This window comes from Pagrus major, chromosome 18 (genome assembly GCF_040436345.1).
Source record: "Pagrus major chromosome 18, Pma_NU_1.0".
Lineage (NCBI taxonomy): Eukaryota > Metazoa > Chordata > Actinopteri > Spariformes > Sparidae > Pagrus > Pagrus major.
The window spans coordinates 24957166-24980452 of NC_133232.1; the positions used below are offsets into that span (position 1 = coordinate 24957166).

The following is a 23287-nucleotide window of genomic DNA, read 5'->3' on the forward strand; positions in this document are numbered from 1 at the left end:
GTTTGTTGGAAACAGACTGCATTGTGAGCTACTTCTTGGAGTCATGGAGCTAAGATCAGAGTACAAGCTAATTATTGACACAGGAATGTTCGTGTGTGTGTGTGTGTGTGTGTGTGTGTCCTCTCAGGAATAGCTCAGTAATATCCTCTGAAGTGCTGGTCCTCTCGTTTAAAGGCTCTTTTTTTATATATAATTGACGGATGACGGAGTGTTTATGGAGTCGCAGGTGAAAACATTTCATTGGAAACTCAAATGTGAAAATAATACAGATGTGGATATGAGTCAACCTTTGTATGTGTTGACATTATGAGGGAGGGAGGAGCTGAGTGGGAGCACAAGTACACTGAGGGAGAGATAGGGAAGTCTGACCAGGTTGCCAGATGGATACTGCGGCACCTCCAAGCTTCAGATGTTTCTGTGATCACTCTCCACCATCATGGATCAGCGTGGATTTATGATACTCAACAGGGCAATTGCTCTGACTGACACAAGCCACCATCTTCAAGTTAATTTCTGAAGCTACTCCTTCACGATGCTGAACCATCCTTCGCCTCCCACTTGTCAGTGGCTCTTACTCTCTCTCCTGTTGTTGGTGGCGTGTGGTTGGAACAAGGCTGCCTCTTCTCTTGGGGATGGCAGGAAGATTTGGCAGCAGCCTAAGCCAGACCCCATCTTAAAAGGCCAGTCTTTCCTTCAAGACAACTTCCCTTCAGGGTTCCTTTGGGGTTCGGGGACGTCTGCCTTCCAGACAGAGGGAGCCTGGGACCAGGAGGGGAAAGGCCCGTCCATCTGGGACCACTTCACCCACTCTGTCAGTGCTGTCACTGCCGATGCGGTTAGTGACAGCTACGCTCACTGGGAAGAAGATGTGGAGGCACTGGAGTATCTCGGTGTGAGATCATACACTTTCTCTCTGTCCTGGCCCAGACTCTTTCCTGATGGGGATGCCAGAGGTCAGCCCAATACAGCTGCCGTGGAGCATTACAGCCGTCTCATAGAGAGGCTACTGGACAAGAGAATTGAGCCCATGGTCACTCTCTATCACTGGGACCTGCCACAAGTCCTACAGGAGCGCTATGGAGGCTGGAAAAATGACACAGTAGTGGGACTGTTTGAGGAGTATGCTGCATTTTGTTTCCGCACATTCGGGAGCCGCGTTAGGTACTGGCTCACCATGCATAATCCATACCTGGTGGCTGTGCAGGGGTATGGGACAGGTGTGCATGCTCCTGGAGAAACAGGGGGTCCTGCTGGCTCTCTCATTGTGGCCCACAACCTGATCAGGGTAAGTTAGACAGGGTGTACTAATATACAGTGTGATATACTGTGCTTTATCTGCTTGGGCTGTAAATGACAGTACATGAAAAATTCCTCTGACGATATAGACTCTGTGTAAACTTTGAACTTCTCCAGCAGTATCAGTTTATGATGTTTGAATCCTCCAACGATTTTGAGGTCAGAAGGCGGTGAAGCAAACACAGACTGCTCCAGTGCTCTGATATATTTTGTTGCAATCAAATTAAATCAATAAAGACGATGAGGTTTGATTTGTAGTATATAAAACAGTGCAGCCAAGTGCAAAACCTTAACACTCGTTTTCTCGATGACAAGTTGCTCATATTTTATTCTGGCAGGTTTGTGACCAGTAAACAGGACACTTAAACAGACACTGAGGTCAAAGTCCACCACATCAGCACTTTTGTACTGGAGAGAAACAGTGTGTGACAGGAAGTCATGGAGATACGCCTCATTAATAATCCCTCACCGTAACGCAGTAAGCCTGTCAAAGCACAGATGGTATGTGTACAGCTAACACTGTGCAGATAGCATGAGCAAATAGTAATTCTCTGGTGCCTAATAGATTGTTTTCATGATTACCCTATTACCTCCGCTAAGGAGCTCATGTCTCCTCATTTGTTTGTTGCTTATTATGTTTTGTTTAGTACAGTAGCTGAAGCTGAAGTAAAAAATGTGGTTTCAGATGTTAATTAAAGCTGCTGTAAGCGTTATTTTCATATTAAAATAAGTATTAAAGAGCTCTATATTCCCACTTTATCCAATCAGGATGGACAATTCTGTAAAGAGATGGTCCTGTCTGCTCATGAAAACGTAGAGAGCAAGATCCTCCTGGTCTGGTACCCACACCGGCATCAGGGAACAAGTAAAGCTTCCAATTCCAGCGCTCCTGGTGACGGATTACACTACCAAACAGGCCAAGTGATGAAAAATGCTTGCAGAAAAGAAAGAGGCAAAGAAAGCTGCCTCAAAAAAAAAAAGAAAGGAGTTGTGCAAGTGTGGTGATATAGAGAGAAGGGAGGGGCTTTCTAACTGCAAAGCGGACAGAAAGTTAGTTAAAAATGACGACTTACTTTAAACATTTTAAAATAGATTTATATCTTGGAAAGGGTAATATGTTTAGTTCATACTCCAAACAAACCTGTCTAGACTGGGAGCTCGGATCACTGGAGGAGTGAACTATTTCAGGTGTTTGGGGGACGTCAAAATATCTGCTGTGAAAAAGTCCTATTGTACTGTTGTGATTATGTTGTCGACTACAGTACAATACATCATAGTACTGTGTCTGCTGTGTGATTTCCAGGCACACGCCAAAGCATGGCACACCTACAACACCCACTTCCGTCCAGCTCAGAAGGGTAAAGTATCCATTGTTCTGGGATCCCACTGGGTTGAGCCTCAAAGAGGTCAAGCCACAGCCGATAACGTTGAGCTTTGCCAGCAGTCAATGGAGGCTGTCCTCGGCTGGTTTGCCAACCCCATCTTTGGTGATGGGGACTACCCAGCCTCCTTAAAAATCAAGCATGGAGCCCTCTTGCCCATATTCTCCCCTGAGGAGAAGCTCTGGGTGCAGGCAACAGCTGACTTTTTCGCTCTGTCGTTCGGGCCCAACAACCTCCGTCTGGGCCGGGGCCTGGTCCAGTACGGTCTGACTGTGACCCCAGACCTGAGGCGTGTACTGGGCTGGATAAAGCTGGAGTATGGGGACCCGAGGGTGCTGGTGGCTGAGGCAGGCTGGTTTTCTGAAGCCAGTGTGGGAAAGGAGGACACAGTGGCCATCTACCTGATGAAGAGGTTTATCAACCAGGTCCTGCAAGGTAAGAGAAAAGGTGAACCAAATTAAATAAAGACAATGTAAAAACTCTATCCACTCTTTATTGTTATGTTTTCTTTTACAGCTGTCAAGTTTGATGGTGTGCAGGTGTTTGGCTACTCTGCCTGGTCATTGGTGGATGGATTTGAGTGGAATAATGGCTTCACTGTCAGGCGAGGCCTTTTCTACATCGATTTCAGCCAACCAAACCGAACCAGGACCCCCAAGACCTCTGCTCAGTACTACAGACATGTTGTTGCTGATAATGGTTTCCCCAGTGATAAAAGAGACAAAGAGATCAGAGGCCGGTTCCCCTGCGACTTTCACTGGGGTGTTGCTGACTCCACTTTACAGGTATGAAGACAGAGAATCTGAGATTTTACAGCAAAGACAAAATTAAACTAATGACTATATTCACTCTGATCTTCTTTTATGTCTGTTTTGTTATTGTAGGTCCACTTCCACCCTTTCTCACCACAGTTTACCGACACCCATTTGTACAGCTGGAACCTGACAGGGGACAGATCACTGCGTCCAGTCCCAGGGGCGACGGTCCACACCAGACAAGCCCAGTGCACTGACTACTTGGCCATTCGCAGTCATCTTCGCCTGTTTGAGCCCACTGGGGCATCTCACTACCGCTTTGCCCTGAACTGGTCTCTGATTTTACCCCAGGGAGACCTCTCTAATGTGAACACTGAAGCTCTGAGGTAGAAATACACAAACACACAAACATGGACTTCCACTTCAGTCTTCCCAAATTTAACCCGGTTCAGCAATTCAATTAGAAAATATTACCCTTACGCAACAAAATATATTTTTCATATATGTAGATCTAATATATATATATATATATGTATATACATGTAAACATACTGTGTGTATCATTTACTTTTACTTACACTTTTGATACTTAAGTACATGTTCTAACAGAAATTTACTTTTGATGCTTAAGTTTATTTTAAGTTAGTTTTACTTAAGTACTTAAAATGTACTTTTAATATATTACATTATATTTTTCCAGTATATGTCAATATAAGCTTGTTCCATAAGGTTATATTACCTGATCCACACCATAGATTTTAGCCAGATTTAGATGAATTTAAAGACATTTGACTCAGTCTCTCTTTGTGTCTTCATTTATTACCTCCTGGTTCTATAACATCTTAAAGGTACTACCGCTGTGTCCTGACCGAGCTCAAGAAGCTTGACATGAAGGCTGTCGTGATTCTCTACTACCCCACACACAGAGCTCCAAACCTGGGCTTGCCTGGTCCACTGCATGCCTCTGGTGGTTGGCTCAACTACAGCACAGTGGAGGTGTTTCAGGAATATGCAGCACTGTGCTACCAGGAGTTGGGGTCCTGGGTTCCATACTGGATCACCATCAATGAACCAAACAGACTGGTAGATGTTTATTCTAGTGCGATAGAGAAACATCAGGCAGCTCATAACCTTCTTCTGGCCCACGCGAAAGCCTGGAGGCTGTATGAGAGGGAACACTCGAGTCAACAGAGAGCACTGGTGTCGCTTGCTTTACACGCCGACTGGGCCGAACCTGCAAACCCCTTCCTGGACTCACATACAGCAGCAGCACAGAGGTTCCTCTTGTTTGAACTTGGTCGCTTCTTAGACCCACTGCTGGGGACTAGATATGAGGAGAAACACAGCAAGAGGGACTACCCACAAGAAATGAAGGCATACCTGGAGGAGAGAGCTGGAGTGATGGGCCTCCGTGGATCCCCTCTTCCTAACTTCACTGAGACTGAGAGGGAGGAGCTGAGAGGGGCGTTGAGTTTTATCGCACTGAATCATTTCACCACCCGTTTGGTCTCTCCGTATCCCAACACACAGGCCAGTTCTCAGCAGAAACAACCCCCAGATCATGGCTGTCTGATTCTTTCTGATCCCACCTGGCCCTCGTCCAGTCTGGGGCTGGCTCTTGTGCCCTGGGGCCTGAGGAAGACCCTGAACTGGGTGAGCCAGAGATACGGAAGGGCTCTGCCCATCATCGTCTCAGCCAGTGGGATTGATGACCAGGCTCCTGTGGAGGACAAACTCAGGCAACACTTTGTCAAGAGTTATCTGCAGGAGGCTTTTAAAGGTGGGGCATACATTTTCAGGGTTGGGTCAGATTATTTGACATGTAGTCAGTTACTAAATACAATTTACATGGCATTTTTTTGTAATTAGTAACATAATCCATTGGATTACAAAAAATCTCTAATCTAATCTAAATAAATTTGGATTACTTTCAAGCCAAACATTGAAAATATTGCCCTCAGACTGAAAAATATTAAATTATTGAAATATCTAAAAAATAATCATCACTCAAAAAATGTTTAATCTTACAAACACAGCAAACTACAGGTGTACTACAACACATGGGATGCTAATTTTGCTTAAAGAAGACATATAATGCTCATCTTCAGGTTCATAATTTTATTTCGTTATACTACTAGAATAGGTTTAAATACTTTTGTGCTCAAAAAAACACATCAGTTGTCTCATACTGTCCAGTGCTGCAGCTCTGTATTCCCCCTCGCGCTCTGTTTTAGCTCCTGTCTCTTTAAGGCCTCCCTCCTGAATGCTCTGATTGGTCAGCCCACACATGCCTGACCCTGCACTGCTAACAACAACGGAGCAGCTGTGCTAAATAAATTTGTACCTGCCAAATTAGCTGCTATGCATAAATTATACAAATGTGTGATGTCACAAAGTCACGGAATTAAAGGCGGGACTGCTGACGAGGCGTTTCAGGAGCAGTGTTTTCTGTGGGAGAGAGGAGCTTCTGTTGGTGTGGACTTTGACCTTTTTAACTTTCAAGATAATTTACATGCACACGAACCAATAAAACACTGAAGGAAAGGAAAAAAACGAAAAAGCATAATGGGTCTCCTTTAAGTTTTTGTTGTTGCTGTTTTTTTAACCAAAGGCCACATTGGAGAACTTTGCTCTCACATCACAAGAGGGGCACTATTCATTATTGGTTTTTTTGTGGGTTGATAGAGTATTGGTTATCACGAAAAAAGTTTCATAATCTTAAAATTGCCAGATTCAAAAGACGTAATCCAAAACCTGGGTTGATTATAGTTACTTATTTTTTTAAATCCTGATTACATGTAATCCGTTACTACTCAACCATGTACATTTTTAGATCCTTCATCTCCATCATTCTGCTAATATCTGATGGTCCTCTGATCCAGAATGTTTTGTGTGATCATGTGTCTCAGTAGGAACAAAATGTTCAGTGTTCAGGGCGTTGAGGTATAGACACACCTACACACACAGTACAGGTTTTATGGTCATATTGCTTCCTATTATAAAACCTAGACTTAATGAGAAACCAGGAAGACCATAATAAGAGAGAGGAGGGGAGAGAAAAACAGTACAGTGACAATGTTTATCAGTGCTGTGTTCATACTTTGCCCTTTATGGCCCTAACAGCACCTCTGTGTAAATATACAGGTGCTGTTTTCTGATAGTGGGCATGTATTTTTTAACATTTGGTTGTTTTTTAAACTCCTTTATTGTATTTGTCTCCAGCTCGACAGTTAGATCGAGTAAACCTGCAGGGCTTCTACGTGTGGAAGCTGCAAGATCGACACGTCCCTCAGTTTGGCCTCTTCACCTCAACCCACCACCAATCCAAAGCCAAAGCCTCCGTCGCTCTCTACAAAGAGATCATCAGTCGTGGCGGTTTCCCTGAGGATAACACCACGCAGACCTGCAGGTCTAGTGAGCGTCATGAACCTTGCTCTGCGTGTGCGTGGATGTTCAAGAACAAAGCCATGCTGGTGTTTGGAGGCTGCCTCCTAATAACAGCGGTTATGTTGGCAGCGCTCATCATCTTTGTCATCGTCACCAAGAGAAACCAAACAAGAGACAGGAGGAGGGGGGTGAACAGGATGAACAGGAGGAGGAGAAGGGAGGGGGTCCCTGTGTGCTCATGTCCACGTGTTAAGTGCTAACTGAAGAGACAGTGACAGTGTAATATAGCAGAGAAACTGTGTGTGAGAGACGGAGATTAATCTATAATTGTGTCTGGTCGTATATTGCTTGTATCTGTGCTTCAGACAAATGTGTGATGAGCTTATTAACAATTACTGTCAAGAGAAAGCGTCTCCATCCATTTCACTGTAACAAAGGGTTATTAAGATAGAGGGTAATGGGTGAGAAGAATTGTTAAAGCAATTTTGTTTGTATGTTTCTACAGTTAAATGACCATGAGGTGGCAACAGACTCTGCTGACTCATGTATTTGATTATGTGATATCTATGGTTTACTTTAAAGGGGAAGAAATGCTTTACCTATTTGCTCACCTCACCTTTGACCTCCAGTGTGCAGAAAATATGTCAATGCCATTAATCTAGTGCTGTAATAAAGTGTCTAGATCAGACTAAAATATGTTTTATATGTTAAGTTTAGCTCAGATTTGCTTTTGGATTGTGTTTGTATGAAGTTTTGACATATTTTCAAGTGGTATCCACTTTATTCAAACACCACACGTTTGCGATTTGCCACGGACGGTTTGAATCTCCATGTGACAATGACGCCCTCTAGTGTCACAGTTTGCAGCTCTGATGAAATTAAGTGAAACACGGCCGCCCTTTGTTGAAAATAAGAAAAATACCATAAAGCACCATGTTATCTGTCCAGCGATGTTTGTGACCGTAGACTGCTGAGAGTACAGCTAAGCATGTAACACATCTAGATGACTGCATCTCCATCCCCTTTAACCAGTAGGCAGGGCTGTGTCTTAATTGTTCTTCTAACGTGCTTCTCTGAGGATTTTCTAGTCTATTAAGAGTACAGGATTTTCTTTTAACTCACATTTTCTCTTTATGTGTCTTCAGCAGCACATACCCCATGACTTTCACCTTTGATCTGTACATTAGTAATGGACACACTGGTTTCATGAGGATTATTGCTTGCTGTTTACTGCTGCAAATGGAAAGCAACTTTCTCTCCATATTCACAAGACTGCATCCACAGATGTGGACTTGAGTCTCCTCGAGTCACTTCTGATGACTTGAGACTTGACTTGGACTTTAAAGACTCAGGACTTGATTTAAGATGACTTGAATGACTTGTCTGTGCTCATTTGATGTTTTAAGTTAAATAAAAATTAAACTTTAAAAAAAACTAATTCAGTCTGGCTGTCAGTATTTCGCAGTTTAAAATTTACATTAAAAAAAATATTGAAGAAATAAATGAGCTTCAACAAAACTCTTGTTTTTATTATTACATTTATTTCACTGGCTATCAGTTATAATACAAATACAAGTCATTATCATACTTTTTGAACCGGTTCCATAAATTGGCCAATAAAACCATTATTAGACCGAAATCTTGAGACTTCTTGAGACTTGGACTAAATAGCTTGAGTTGCTGCATCTGATACACACTTTAGACTTGATAACTGTTTTACAGAAGGGCTGCCTAACTTCATCCAAGAACATTTTTTGACTGTTTTAACTGGTTTTGTAAAAAGTTTAACTGGTTAAAGTGGGATCATCAGACAAAATAAGATTGATTTCAGTTTACTACAATAATATAAAGCAACTCACGCTTCATGTTCACAGGACTGCATGTGACAGGCTGATGTACTTTAGACCAGAGCCTGATCGATACCTTATTTTTTGGGCCAAGGGAATAAAGACATTATGATATCGATATATCGGCCAATAGGCGGGATATTTTAGACTTTAACATCAAACTTTATTTTCCAAAATAACAACTCACTGACACTAGAAATGTGACAGACTGTAAAAATAAGTTTTCACATCAACACGTCGGGCAAAATACACACTGATACCGATATATCTGTGATAGGCCGATAACGGATGATAATATCGGTCGGGCTCTACATTAGAAAAGTGTTGCCTAACTTCATTGTAAAGCATTTTTTAACTAAAATAAAGTGATCATATGGTCACGCTCATATGTAACCTGCCAGTCACTGTGTGAAACCCTGTTTACTTTTTAGTTTAGCTCCGAGATCACTTGTATTTTGCATTAAAACGTGTTAAAAAAAATGGCAATTTAACCTTTTTTTTCCCAATGTAAACTACCCTTAAAGACATCACATGGTTGTAACGTTAATAACAATAATAATGCTGATATTAATAATAAATTAATCATCATGAACACACCAGCCAATGGGAGAAGGTGCTCAGGATGGCAATACAGATCACATGACCCCCTCTCCTCCAGACTGCATGCAGTTTGGTATTAAAATGTTTTCAGTCCCACCAACCATTGTGTTGTTACACATTTGAGATGATAGACACACGCTGAGCTCTTTTTAACGAGTCATACCCTCACGGTGATACCCGGGACTGACGGCACTCACGGCGAACAACGTTACAGAGGTTGTTTTTTGAGGTTGTATCCAAAAAGTGCCGAGCGACTGTAGGCAGAGCGAAGCTAGCTAGTCAGGTCGGACGGCGGCGAGGCCCCAACCGGACGGGAACACGGGGGAACCATGGCCAACATCGCAGTTCAGAGGATAAAACGGGAATTCAAGGAGGTGCTCAAAAGCGAAGAGGTTGGTCGTCACGTTTGCCAGTTAATGTTGCCGCTTTCGCGTTTCCTTTCTGTGGCTCCGAGGCTGAATCTGAATGACGCGTCGCTGCCTCAGCTGTCAGCTTTCTAACCAGCAAGCTGCTAGCTTTAGCTAACTATCAGACACGGTAGTGCATCCGGCTCCAGACAGCTAATAGCGCTAGCTATTAATGTGCCACTGAGGGGAAGTTAAACCAAAGGATCTTACTGTTGTTAGCGAGCAGTATCAGGTTGTGGAAGCATTAGTAGAAAGCATTTAGTTCGTATTGCTAACGCTTACCATGCCTTCTATGGTAGCCAAGCTAGCTGTGTTAGCACAGACAGTCTGCTGTTATCCGCGTGTAGTACTATAAGATTGTCTCTCATATTTGTCCTCCAGGATCTACATAGATTACTCTAAGCTTACACTAGAGGACATATTGTGTGTAGATCCGTAAGATGTGTGCAACAAGTTGAGGTCAACTTTGGCTAATGCTGCGGGGGGGTGTCAACTTATGCTGCATAGGCAGGTTTGAGTTTGACAGCGAGCTAGCTTAACACTTTGCAGCCTGTCTGCTGAAGTTAAAATGCTTCTCTGCCTTTTCACCCATTCAGACGAGCAAAAACCAGATAAAGGTGGATCTGGTGGATGAGAACTTCACAGAACTTAAAGGGGAGATAGCAGGGCCACCTGACACACCGTATGAAGGTGAGGGGCTCATTTAGCCACACTAACCTATCTGCATGGTTGCACAATTTCGTTTTGTGACATTGGGAGTCACTGACAGCAACTTGATTTTTGTCGAGGCCTCACCAACTAACTATCTCAAGGGGCTTTTAATCCTTAATAATGTCAATTAAAACAATTTGCTTCTTTCTTGAAACAACTTTGTCATTGTGGATACTCTCATTTCTTCCAGGGGGTAGATATCAACTAGAAATTAAAATTCCAGAGACGTATCCATTCAATCCACCCAAGGTAGGGATTCATTACTCTCATTGTTACTGATAATCATCCCTTTCCTTCTGGATATTGCCTGTAGAAATGTTCTATTACCGTGCTAATCCGCAGATGACTTTCTCCGTCCCTCAGGTGCGGTTTATCACGAAGATCTGGCATCCCAACATCAGCTCAGTCACAGGTGCAATATGTCTGGACATTCTCAAAGACCAGTGGTGAGTGAATGTGTGGAAAGCATTCCTAACATTCTTCATCCATCGTACATCCATCACGAAATACTCTTCTAGCCGTGTAATTAATGTTTCCCCTACCAAAGCCTCTAATGCTAGCTTTAAAACTGTGCACAATCCAAACTCCACCTCATCACAGTACAACATATAAAGGTAGGTACAACAAAGTTAAATAGGTGAGTGAGCCCGAGGATGATTTGGAAAGCATTAGTTATTATCATTAATCCCAATTTTTATATACAATGATGTGTGTGTTCAGGCTAGGGCTTCAACTAATCATTATTTTCATTTTCGAGTAATCTGCTGATTATTTTCATGATTAATCTTGTGGTCTATAAAATGCCAAAAGGTTGTGAAAAACACAGCACAGTTTCCCCGAGCCTGTAGTGACGTCTGCTTTCAAACAGCTTTCTTAGTCTCGGGCTAAGTGCAGAGTGAAAAGCACTTTAGATCAGAGGTATTTAAACTAGCTGGTCCACTATCATGTTAGGTATTAAAATATACTTCCATCACTCCCATGCAATAACAGAAACTTTTGAGGAAATGCACCTGTAGTAGTAGTAGTTGACTTTGTTTTTGTGTCACCTGTATGTTCTTTCAGGGCAGCAGCGATGACGCTGAGGACGGTCCTCTTGTCACTACAAGCCTTATTGGCAGCCGCAGAACCAGATGATCCACAGGACGCAGTGGTAGCCAATCAGGTGGGTTTGCATGTGTATTTATGTTGAAAAATGTATTATGGATATTCATTTCTACTTTTTCAAGCAGAATAACACATAAATATAATAATGTACTCATTGTCACCTGACACCTGATATCTTCTAGGAATCGGTTTATTGTGGTGTTGTGATATAGATCAAATGTTTTCTGGTTGTAAAAGCTTCAACTACAGTTAGCTGTTTTCTGAAATGATTATGCCAAGAACTCCCAACTCATTATGACAGTGTTTAAAGTGACTACGAGGAACTTTTAAGTGTTTATGAAACGTGTCTCGTGATTCCTCTGATGATTATAAATGACCTGTAACAGCAGACGAGACCATCAGCGAAAACACTGCTATTTTTATATAGTCTCTCTGTCACTCGCTTCCAAAACAAATGCACGCGCCACCGGCACGCTCTAGCAAAGATCTTTACAACAGCAAGCACTGATTGGCTGCTAGAGTCAACAAAAACTGAAAGTCCCTCGTAGTCACTTTCAAGATCAGTAACTCAGTCCTTGTGGTTGGGGACTCAAAATTCATGAATGTGTAAATACCTTCTCTAAGCACCAGTACTCATCCCCAACATAATATAATGATAGTGACATAATAAATGATTATGTATCATTTAATTCTACCACACCTGCCAAGGCAAACTGTTTACTACTTCCATCAAGTGGATTGGGCTTGTCCCAAATGTGAGATGTTGTGGCTTTTTTAATGGTCTTACATTATATTAATAATGTAGGAACTGTTGGCTGAACAAAATACGTTTTTTTTTTTTTTTTATGTACCAAACGATTTATGGAGAAAAACATTAACAGATAATAAAATTAACTGTTAGTTGAAGCCCTAGACTGCTGTGAAAGAGTGGTGTTTGGAACAGGAACTGATTTATACCTTAAATTGACAATAGGAAGTGAAGACATACAGGAAGGATTGAGAGAGAAAGATTAGTGCTCGGCAGGCTTCCAATCGTGGACTTTGCAAATGCTATTATGATATACACCTCACACATCTGCCCTGTTAGCAGTATGTATCAAAGCCTTACTGACGAGTTTCCATGATAACTAGTTGTACATTAGAGACATTAAGTTGCGTAATTTTTACAGTGTTATCATATTAAATTTCACAAATTTCAGGAAGAATTGTATTTTTTGCCAAATGTCCCTGGAACAAAACTCGGTTGTTTTGGTCGTCTTGGTTTTTATGCCAGGTTCACCTGTGCATGACCCTGGATTGTTACCTTAAATGTCCTCATATAGGTTGATGCATTGGGCTTCTTTTCTGTGCTCCACACCAGCTAGATGTTACATGTTAAGCAATATTGAGTGCAGTGCAGGTAATGTGAAACTCTTTTGAAATATCATGTGTAGGCAGCTAGCTGTTTGTCCTACTCTACTGAACACATTATAACACCTACATACTATCAGTAATCCCTCGTGTAGTAACCGTCATCTACTGCTTACCAACCCACATCCCAATGAAACATACTTTAAGGATAAAAAATAAGGCTGGATAAGAATCAGTATGGTGTAAGATTGTTTTTGTTTTGTAGCTGTCCAGTGATTTTTCTCAAATAAAATGGTTTACTTTTATTATTGAATGCCAAATATAGAGCCTCTAGCTGCACTGAGAAAACCACATGAACATTTTTAAGATTAAGGGTTTTTAATTAATTTAAATGTTGTATTGCCTTATGATCATTTGAAATATGGTATATTGAGTCCAAATCAATTTTAATTTTTTTTTATTGATGTAACAGTTTAAATGCTAATAGTTTATGATGATAGAAAATCTACACCTGCGTTACATTTCAAGAACACAAACACAGCATGGAAACAGAATCAGACTGTTTAACCGTCACAGTGACGTGCAAAATAGTAGAAAGGGGTCTTAAGTGCTTCTGCTTGTAGGCAAATATGTGCTTGAGGATCCAAACGAAGTAGAAAATCACAATGTTTCAGTTGTTGACAGTGGTATTCTGAACCCCTTTCACACAAACTCACTGTTGTTTTTCCACATGTGTTCATCACACAGTACAAGCAGAACCCAGAGATGTTCAAACAGACGGCGAGGCTCTGGTCTCATGTCTATGCAGGCGCTCCCGTCTCCAGTCCGGAGTACACACGCAAAATAGACAAACTCTGTGCCATGGGCTTTGAAAAAGTAAGTGTCTCTCTGCTTGTACCCTTCCCTACTGTGCATTGTACTGCTGCAGAATAAAACTGAATGATTTCCGAATGGGTTTTGTTTTCTTTCCCAGAATGCAGTAATAGTGGCGTTGTCGTCGAAATCCTGGGATGTGGAGACGGCGACAGAGCTCCTGCTCAGTAACTGAATCTTGACACCATCTTCCTCTTGATCCCTATCTCTCCTCCTCACACATACACGCCCTCTCTCCTCCCTCTGTCTCCAGGCGTCTTTTCCTCTGTCGCACCCTGTGTTTCACAGTGGACTCCTCACCTCCACCCTTCTCCCTCCTTTATCCCCTCTGTGTGACATCTCTCTGCCCCGCTCATCACCTCTGCTGTACCACACTCCAATCAGTTGCTCTGTGAGCTCTCATCTCTGGTTTCTTTGAGTTCATTCAACATTCCACTCAGCGCTACAATCAGAAGTTGAACCACATCTCACCCCCTTTGAAGCGAATGCCAGACTTAAGACCCCGCCCTCGCCCGCCAGTCTCCCCCAGCTTCCCTGGCTGTGTCCAAGAAGCGGCTGTCAGCAGCTTATCCTTGCCTATGCAGTGCATTTACTTTGATTTGTGGAAACCTTTTGTAGGAGAGAGTCAAGCCATTCTAGGGGGCTCTTTTGGACCTGTTTTTTTGTTTTTTACATACTTTTGGACCGGTTTTCTAAACAGGGATTGAGCAAAGTCCTAGACTAACCACATTTTTAAATTGGTCTCTTTGGTCTTGGAGTGTATCCAACATCACTACCTTCACTCATCCCTATACAACAAAATAAAATAGTACTTGTGGGGCACTCTAAAATGAGCAGAAAATTGAAATTTCGACACCCCTTTCAATCGTCTTGTTCCGTCATTTTAACTTTTCAAGGGAAGTCTAAAGTGCAGCAGGTAGTAAATATGGAGATACTCCACCACAGAGTAGGACAAGGCTTATTCCCTGTTCTCGACACCAGCTCATAAAGTGTCACTGAGGTGTTCACACAGTAGCCAGACTCATTTTCATGCCATGTACCCCCCCCCCCTTCAACTGTCTGAGGAACCCAAAGCTCCTGCAGCAAACCCCAGCGCCCAGTCTCCCACACCTGTTCTCGACACGGCTTACTTCACCTCTCCCTCTCCCCACATTTTTTAAAAATTTTATTTGGTTTCGGCCTCCTGCAGGAATACATTTGGATTCTTGTTTTTAAACTGAGACAAAACAGAACAAACAAAAAGAAAAATGAAAAAAAAAAAAAAAGTCAAGCCGTTAATACAACCTGTCACAAGTCTGGATGGAAATAGTTGAAAAATGAGTTTGAAAAATATTGCATCATGTTAACTAAGCCAACAGATAAATATGTCAAAATGATTCATCTGTAAATAAAGATATTAAAGTCTGTGTAAATTAATCCACTCTGTCCTTTCTGTGGTGTCTTTGCAGTTCTGTGTGATATTTCTCAACTGGAATAGTTTCAATTAGTATGTCACAGTCAGATTCTTATCTAAGTTTAATCTCAGTCACAATATTGATAAATAGAGTAACTGTTCATGTGTGCTGTTGTTTAGGATCCAACATGTGTGTATACGCTTGTTTTGCTGTGCATACATTTGCATAAAATCCAGGGTGAGGCACTGAATTTACAAGACCAACAGAAATTGAACCTACGGGGAATTTCATCGGCAGTGAAAATAGAGCAAGCCAATTTAGATAAAGAATGCACGCAGAGGAGCTAGCATTTCTGTACAGTAGTACTTTGGACTCAAACAGTAGATTTGCACTGCTGTTGTGTTACGTTGAGCAATACAGAGCCTCGACAAGGAAGTGATTCAGGCGCTTATCATAATGTCCAGATCACCTCGCTTATAGTGTGCACACTGAGAATGAGCACAACAACAGATGGCCTGCTTGGTAGCATGTAGTGCCATGCTGAACCTCTCCAAGAAACCCTGGCATTAATCTGAACGCCGCATACTCGCACCAAACAGGAGAAAAGCTGCCGCTGATGTGTTTATGTCGTCTAATCAACAGCTATATGGGGTGTCGGTCTAATAAACGACCTCGGTGGCTACATTGGGGAGGATTTAACTGTACAGGTCACCCCACTGAACCAGCCTCAGGCTTCCCAGACATCCAGAACAATAAAAGCTCATTTTGTATCATTCCACTGGATGTTGGCATATCTTGCTAGTATATCTACTATCTGGATCTGCTCCAAGCATCCCAGAGCAAAGGACTGTACTACATAAGGCTGAATACCTGAGACTGAATATAGAGCACGCTGGCTCATCTAACAGCACTGAGATAATTACATCTCTTTGCTATTAAAATATGCACACAATAAAATAACTTGTTGCATTATTAAAGTGTGAAAGGGTTCTGTAAGACTGACTCCTCCTTGGATACACTTTCTTCAAGTGATGCCACAGATTCATTTTAATGTTTGGACACATTGGAAAAAGATGACTCCCTCAGGATTGCTGCTGGGAATTATATCAGAATCAGAAATACTATATGATCCCGGAGGGGGGAATCCGGTATGTTAGAGGGGCTCCTTATAGAACAGAGATGTCACACTATAGATATAAAGAATATATAAATAGAGAAAGATGGTAACACAATAAGAGTTGTTAATAATACTGTACTTTGATGAGTGTTGTACACTTAGACTACAGTCGCATTACACAGTTTGAATATCATCTATTAGGTTTCAGTGGCCTCTTCTGTTGTGTGTTATTATGACATAACTGTCACATTCCTGAAGGGAAATCACTTGTATGTGGTTTGTTAAGTTTAGATTAACACTTATAACTCTGCTGCAGGGCAGTATTTCCAGTGTAAAGCGATCATTTTAGGGTGGCTTCCTCAGCACTTCTTTCACTGAAGTTTATTCTTTAATGAATCCATAAGCCCTCCTGTCACGGTTTAACTCCCGTGTGTCTGCAAGAAGCCCACACAACATCAGGACCAGAAAAAAAAAGAAAAGAAAAAACACTCATTAAAATAGAGGAAATGTCTGAAACTGCAGGCGTAATGGCTTTGTTGGTAAGTGATCTGTGATCCTTTTTTAATGAGTTATGTTTACAACTATGCTACACAGTCTCACAGGGCAGATAAATATTGTGTTTTGTTCGTTGAATATTATCTAATCATAGTGTCAGTGACTCATCGAAACACATCCTGAAAAAATGATTATCATCTGATAGTGTTTTTGCTTACAAGCAGAATGACTCTTCAGTCTATAAAATGTCAAAAACTAGTGCGGCCATTGCAGGTTACCAGATCCAACATGTTTTAAACAGCTGATTTTTCTCAGATTAAAACTCACACAGGAATTTATAGGTGTATAAATAATGTTAATATTTATTTTTATGAAAATGATTTATCATTCATATCTGGTATTAACCTGTTTTTCTGGCTCTGGATGATCAATGAAGACTGGTGCATCAATATCTTCAACAAAAAGGATGATTAACATTCAGATTAGTAGTTTAACTGTTCATACACATATTTTTATGTGCAACTTCTGATGTGGAAAAGATAACCTGCATTAAGTCCTTCAAGTTGTCTCACGATGAAAATCTGTGCACTCATTTTATGTCACGTAAAATTAACAATCACGACTGGTGTTATTTATTTATTTTCACATCTAAAGAATCAGTCATGATTTTAATAACTGATTGATTGATTGATTGATTGTCTGATTGAATGATTGAACCTTTTGTCCATATCTTCCTGGCTGTATGTTGTTTGAGCAGGCCGACAGCCCACCTGTCTGCAGGCCTTTGACTGACAGGTGAATAGCCCAGTGTGTGGTGAGGCAGCGATGATGTTTGGGCATCCTGTTTCTCCCGGTCTGCTGCTGCTATGTGATAGCCGGAGTTTTATTCCCTGTCTCAGTCAGCAGACATGCTGCCTCCCCTGCCAAGCGGCAAGAGCTGGCCTGAGGACGAGCAGATGAAACGGTGCCCCGCTATCTGCAACTGAGTTCAATTGGGGTTGAACGGGCATCATGTAGGGCTGATAGGGATGAAACCAAAGCACCGTTAGATTGCTTGTCGCAGCTACCCTTTTCCTTTTTCTTCTTGGGGTGTGCAGAAATGCTCAAGATGATCCCAATAATCTGTCTGGCGATGCTGCTTCCTGAAGGTGAGTCAGACGCTCCTGCTTGCATAAAAATGTTGCTGTGCTGCTGTTGTTGATGTCAAAGAGGTCATACTGTTTAAATCTTACGCACGCATGCTTCTTTGGTTAATTAAAGAAACGGCCGGGTGTGCGTAATTACGCACAAATCAAAGAGCAGTCATGTTGACGATACATTTTGCATGTAACAAAGCATTTAACCGAATAATCTAAAGAATCTTACGAAAGTGATCTCGTTTGTTTGCTTATGTATCAACATTTTATTATCAAAAAAACAAAACAATTTAAAACAGTTTCCATGCCAATTTGGCGCATTTTCTTAAAGATTCAGTACGGGGGATTGAAATGACCAAACAAAAATGAAATAATTACTTATGTGATAGTTTGTCATGACAAGGAAAACTGAAGGAAAATGCAGTTTTCCTTGGCTCCATAGTGGTGACATTAACAGACAACAGATTTATCTTATTTATTTTAGAGGTATGCTGCAAACTTAATTAAAAAACACCAGGGTTTTGTGTCAAAAACTTGTAAACGACTGATGACCACACCTCTCTCCCCTCTCCAGTGGCTCAGTCGGCTGAGGGTCACTACGCCCACAAGCTTCTGAATGACTTGATGGAGAATTATTCCAGCGCCCTGCGGCCTGTCGAGGACACAGACCTGGCCCTCAACGTCACCTTACAGATCACCCTCTCTCAGATCAAAGACATGGTTAGTATGAGCTCACCAGCAGGATCCCACAAATCTGAATTCCTTGATGCTCATCATACTGTGGACGCCCAGAGAGGCAAGTGAGAAAAATAACATTGGATGATCCATTTTTTAAGTCATTTTTTCTCCTGCGTTTTGAAGAAGTTTCACCAGAATCATTTTTCTAACTTACTTTTGTCAGTCTGTGGAAACAGGTGAGAAAAATAATTGGAAACAGGAAAAAGGAAATCATCTGTGAAATTGAGGAAAAAAAAGTTTTGGCAGTTGAAAAAAGCGATTATGTCTCAAATCTTTTCCCACCTGTTTTCATGGATGAAAAAATGATCCTGGCAAAACTTATTAACTTATTTTCCTTCACCTGTTTCACAGAAATTTAATTAACTTAGAATGATCATTCTGGTAAAACTTTTTTCACCTGTTCCTAAGTCATAAGCACAGGAGAGAAAACAATTTAGATCAGACTTACAAAATGGACAGCCAGAATTTTTTTTTCTTGCCTCTCAGGGCTTCTATCATACAGTATGTGCTGTATATTACGGTTACATCACAAAAATTAACCACATTTCTTTGCTTAAGAATCTCTAAAATTATCTCTCTAGTATTTTTGTACCTTTGCAGATGAATCCGTCTTGCACACAACGTTCTTATTAAAGACCAAGAGGTAATTTATATGTGACTATTTTGAGTGATGACTAAGAGCTCATTCCTCATGACAGCATCATGAAAAAAATCTATAGTCACTCACCGTAACATTTCTTGGCAATCAATTAGTCATACCTGCACTCATGCTTGCAGCAAAACTACCGACTCATTCCCCGATGACGTTAATTTGGCGGTGATCATGCAGATACCTAAGTTGACACCATAGATGCAATAAACCAAAACAAAAAGATGCTGAATTTAGATTAGGTGTTAACAGGAGGCCGAAGTGACCAAAGGAAGACTCTGTAGTATGAATGACAGACCTCCTGCTGTACAGGCCGAGCCTACTGTTACTCAGCTGGCTCAGGTTCCTGTTCAGGTTCAGTGCTGTGTCAGCCCACAATGAATTAGCACTTGCACGTGTGTTTGGATGTGTGTGGTTGAAGGGAGGATACAGCTGCTCTCCTCCTCAATGTGATGTCTCGGTGGTATACCAGGTTGTCAGTGAGGGCCAGACAACAAATACGTGTGTGCATTGGAGTGTCCTGTTACCCAAAGAGTTTATGTTTTCTTCGGTTCGGTGCTTCAGCGAAGCTCTGGCAATGATACCAAAAACCACCCCCACCCTCACCCCCGTCAGCCAGCTGATATTGACGGACAGGTCTGGATTTCATCTGTTCACGTAATGCTCATAGAGAGTTAATGAGCAACAGTGAAATGAGAAGGAGACCAGGAGGATCTCTCTTTAAGCTGTTCTTAGTATGATTCAGTTGTGTGTTCATGTGTGCGTGCGTGTGTGTGTGTGTGTGTGTGTGTCTGTGTGTCTGTGTGTGTCAAGGATGAGAGGAACCAGGTGCTGATCGCCTACCTGTGGATCAGACAGACATGGAATGATGCGTACCTGAAGTGGAATAAAGAGGACTATGATGGACTGGAGGTGATCCACATCCCCAGCAGCCTGGTGTGGAGGCCCGACCTCGTCCTCTATAACAAGTACGCCCGTATGTCACACACACACACACGCACATGCATTATATTTACATGTATATAGTGTTTAGATCAACAAATCATCCGCCTGTTCAAGAGAACACTGTGTTACTGCAGCATCATCCTAAAAGGCCAGTTCCTGCAAGAGGCAGGATTACACGCTTCCACAGCCTTAATGACAAAACTCAAGGATGCTTCGTTAATCTCAGTAATTGTGAGTTTATATTTATACTTTTACACTAATAATCTTCTCAAATAATATGACTCTTTTACAAATTTAGTCAACACAGCACATTTTAAATACAGCAAAACAAAGTAGAAGATTCAGATAAAAAAAACCCAAGAAATTACACAATTTTATGCATAAACTACATGCTGTTTTTTGTAGTTTAGTACACAAGTTGTATATATGATAGCATATGTAGTATAAATATTATATTGTAAGTAAAAAGGTCTAGTGTGTAGGCTTGAGGGGGATCTATTGTCATAAATGGAATCTAATATTCATTTGTGTATAATCACCTGATATAATCACACTTCATACAATATACAGTAAATACAAACAAAACACTTGTAACTCTATTTTGGATCGTAGCTAACAACCTCCAGGTCCCATGCTAACCTCTGTAATAGCAGACTGTACCATTCAGCCAAATAACACGTCTTGTCAATTTGAACCAACTTTTTTCTCCTTCAGAGCGGACGATGACTTCTCCGGGCCGATGGACACCAACGTGAGACTGCGCTACAACGGAGAGCTAACCTGGGATGCGCCTGCCATCACCAAGAGCTCCTGTGTGGTGGACGTCTCCTACTTCCCCTTTGACAGCCAGGAATGTAACCTGACCTTTGGATCCTGGACCTACAATGGCAACCAGGTTTGAACACGTGCGACTGCACTCACTTGTCATGTTATGGAGGATAAAACTACCTCAGTTCACTTGATCCATCTTTTTCGGATGTTGATGATCTGTGTCACCTAGATTTATGAGGCCTGTTTACTTAAGGTAAATTATACAAGAGTCACTCAGGTCTGGGTTGTGTGGGTTACATGAGGGGGTAACTGACACTGGTCAGTTTGCAAAAGAGATCAGCCACATACAGTATACTCTTTCTGTGGTCATACATACCTGTTTATATGCATTTGCTGAATTGGTCTTTTCTTGGAAAATGTCAGTGGGTGGAGCTGGTTGTGTGCCTCCTCTACACCTCCTCATCCATCACCTTTAATTCCAGGTGGACATCATTATGGGCATGGACAGTGGTGACCTTTCAGACTTTGTGGAGAACGTGGAGTGGGAGTGTCATGGGATGCCTGCCACCAAGAGTGTCATCATGTACGGCTGTTGCTCCGACCCGTACCCAGACATCACCTACACTGTGCTCCTGCAGCGCCGCTCCTCCTTCTACATCTTCAACCTCCTCCTCCCATGCTTCCTCATCTCTTTCTTGGCTCCTCTGGGTTTCTACCTTCCTGCAGACTCTGGGGAGAAGGTTTCCCTCGGAGTGACGGTTCTTCTGGCTCTTACTGTCTTCCAGCTAATGGTGGCTGAGAGCATGCCTCCATCAGAGAGTGTGCCCCTTATAGGTAAGAGTGTGTGTTTAGGATTGTGTCAAAGAAGTGTTAAAAGTGCAATATGTAAGAATGGGCCACCTGTCGAATTCATACTCAAACCGAATAGGGGGCAGCATTTCACCAGAGTAACCGCTAACTGCTGCTAACTATAGCTGCTGTTAGCTAGTTAGCCCAGTTAGCCATGCAGCTAGTGGGGAAATGTATGTCTTTATACCGCTAGCACAGGAGCTTTGGACCGGGACAGGCGGGGTTACCTAGTTAGCACGCTGACTTCAGTTTATGTATCTGCAACGTCATAAGAGACGTCATAACATCAAAACTGTTATTTCTTCACATTCTGTTGATCATTTTTGATAATTTTGTAAAATGTTTTCAACTAAAATCTTACATTGACACTAAACCATTGCTCTGGTTGCAGTTACTCAGTGAGGGTAGTTCCACAGATAACAAAATAAAAATGTTGACAATTTATAACAAAAGTCAAATAATCATTTTTTCTAAGAGCATACTTCTATCTGTTTTTGTACAGGTAAGTACTATATTGCCACCATGACCATGGTCACAGCCTCCACATCTCTCACCATCTTCATCATGAACATCCACTTCTGCGGTGCGGAAGCCAAACCAGTCCCCCACTGGGCAAAAGTCCTCATTATCGACTACATGTCCAAGATTTTCTTTGTTTATGAAGTGGGTGAGAACTGTACCTCCCCCACCTCCTCCTCCTCGTCCTCCCACTTCCCCCAGGAGGACATCCGTCACCAGCACCTCAGCTCCCATGTTCACGCGAATGGTAAACCAGGCAGCCACAGTAACCAACAGGACTGGCAGAGTCACAAATACCCCAGACCTCAGACCCCCAAGCCGCAACACCATCCCAGAGTGAAAGCCCAGCACCACATCACTAGAGACGACAGGAGCCACCTCTCCAGCTATGCACCGGGGAAATATGAAGGCTCTAATGGGAAAATAGCTACAGGTGACTGCTGTAAAGAAGACCAGAAGGTCCCCTGCTGCCCTGAAGATCAGAAGCTTCCCTGCTGCCCTGAAGACAAAAAGCCTCCACCTCCAGGCCCCACTGTGACCTTTGGCCCCTGTGTGTTCTGCAGCCACGGCAGTGGCTTACCGGGTGTGGACACCAAGCTGGTGCGCAACGTTGAATATATCGCCAACTGTTTCCGAGAGCAGAGGGCCACATGCGCCAAAGGGGCAGAATGGAAGAAGATTGCTAAGGTGATGGATAGATTCTTCATGTGGATCTTCTTCATCATGGTTTTCCTCATGAGCATCCTCATCATTGGAAAGAAACCGTGAACGAGCGGTGCTGCTTTTTAATATTTGACTCGGTGAACTCTTTAGGGTCAGGTACTAAAGAAGGTACTATTTTGTGTTTTATAAACATGTTGTACAATGAAAATATATGAACTTTGTGGCTTTTTCTGTATTAAGAACAGTATAGATTACAGTGATTTAAAAATAAACAAATTGTCCTATACATAACAACATTA

General features: G+C 42.0%; 3 protein-coding genes across 3 annotated transcripts; all 3 read left to right on the forward strand.

The window, feature by feature from the left end:
• Positions 1-532: 532 nt before the first annotated feature.
• Positions 533-7080, forward strand: klb (klotho beta). Its single transcript, XM_073486479.1, has 6 exons — positions 533-1285; positions 2600-3113; positions 3195-3463; positions 3563-3819; positions 4282-5213; positions 6656-7080. Exons 1-6 carry the CDS (start codon positions 533-535, stop codon positions 7078-7080), a joined length of 3150 nt encoding a protein of 1049 aa, XP_073342580.1.
• A 2234-nt stretch (positions 7081-9314) lies between these two features.
• On the forward strand, positions 9315-15128 carry ube2ka (ubiquitin-conjugating enzyme E2Ka (UBC1 homolog, yeast)). Its single transcript, XM_073487191.1, has 7 exons — positions 9315-9659; positions 10271-10364; positions 10576-10634; positions 10749-10831; positions 11448-11547; positions 13587-13715; positions 13813-15128. The coding sequence occupies exons 1-7, from the start codon at positions 9597-9599 to the stop codon at positions 13885-13887; spliced, it is 603 nt and encodes a 200-aa protein (XP_073343292.1). The 5' UTR covers positions 9315-9596; the 3' UTR covers positions 13888-15128.
• Positions 15129-17756: 2628 nt separating this feature from the next.
• On the forward strand, positions 17757-23287 carry LOC141013537 (neuronal acetylcholine receptor subunit alpha-9-II). The gene is made up of 6 exons (XM_073487292.1): positions 17757-17866; positions 18429-18574; positions 20055-20209; positions 20901-21081; positions 21440-21791; positions 22309-23287. Exons 1-6 carry the CDS (start codon positions 17818-17820, stop codon positions 23091-23093), a joined length of 1668 nt encoding a protein of 555 aa, XP_073343393.1. The 5' UTR covers positions 17757-17817; the 3' UTR covers positions 23094-23287.

Excerpts from the sequence above, each read along its gene's own strand:
- klb (XM_073486479.1), top strand. The coding sequence starts at position 533 with ATGCTGAACCATCCTTCGCCTCCCACTTGTCAGTGGCTCTTACTCTCT. Across the intron at positions 3,464-3,562 it reads TTGCTGACTCCACTTTACAG|GTCCACTTCCACCCTTTCTC; the intron begins GTATGAAGACAG and ends TTGTTATTGTAG. Across the intron at positions 5,214-6,655 it reads TCTGCAGGAGGCTTTTAAAG|CTCGACAGTTAGATCGAGTA; the intron begins GTGGGGCATACA and ends ATTTGTCTCCAG.
- ube2ka (XM_073487191.1), top strand. The coding sequence starts at position 9,597 with ATGGCCAACATCGCAGTTCAGAGGATAAAACGGGAATTCAAGGAGGTG. Across the intron at positions 9,660-10,270 it reads AGGTGCTCAAAAGCGAAGAG|ACGAGCAAAAACCAGATAAA; the intron begins GTTGGTCGTCAC and ends TCACCCATTCAG. Across the intron at positions 10,365-10,575 it reads ACCTGACACACCGTATGAAG|GGGGTAGATATCAACTAGAA; the intron begins GTGAGGGGCTCA and ends CATTTCTTCCAG.
- LOC141013537 (XM_073487292.1), top strand. The coding sequence starts at position 17,818 with ATGCTCAAGATGATCCCAATAATCTGTCTGGCGATGCTGCTTCCTGAA. Across the intron at positions 18,575-20,054 it reads TCTCTCAGATCAAAGACATG|GATGAGAGGAACCAGGTGCT; the intron begins GTTAGTATGAGC and ends GTGTGTGTCAAG. Across the intron at positions 21,082-21,439 it reads GGACCTACAATGGCAACCAG|GTGGACATCATTATGGGCAT; the intron begins GTTTGAACACGT and ends CTTTAATTCCAG.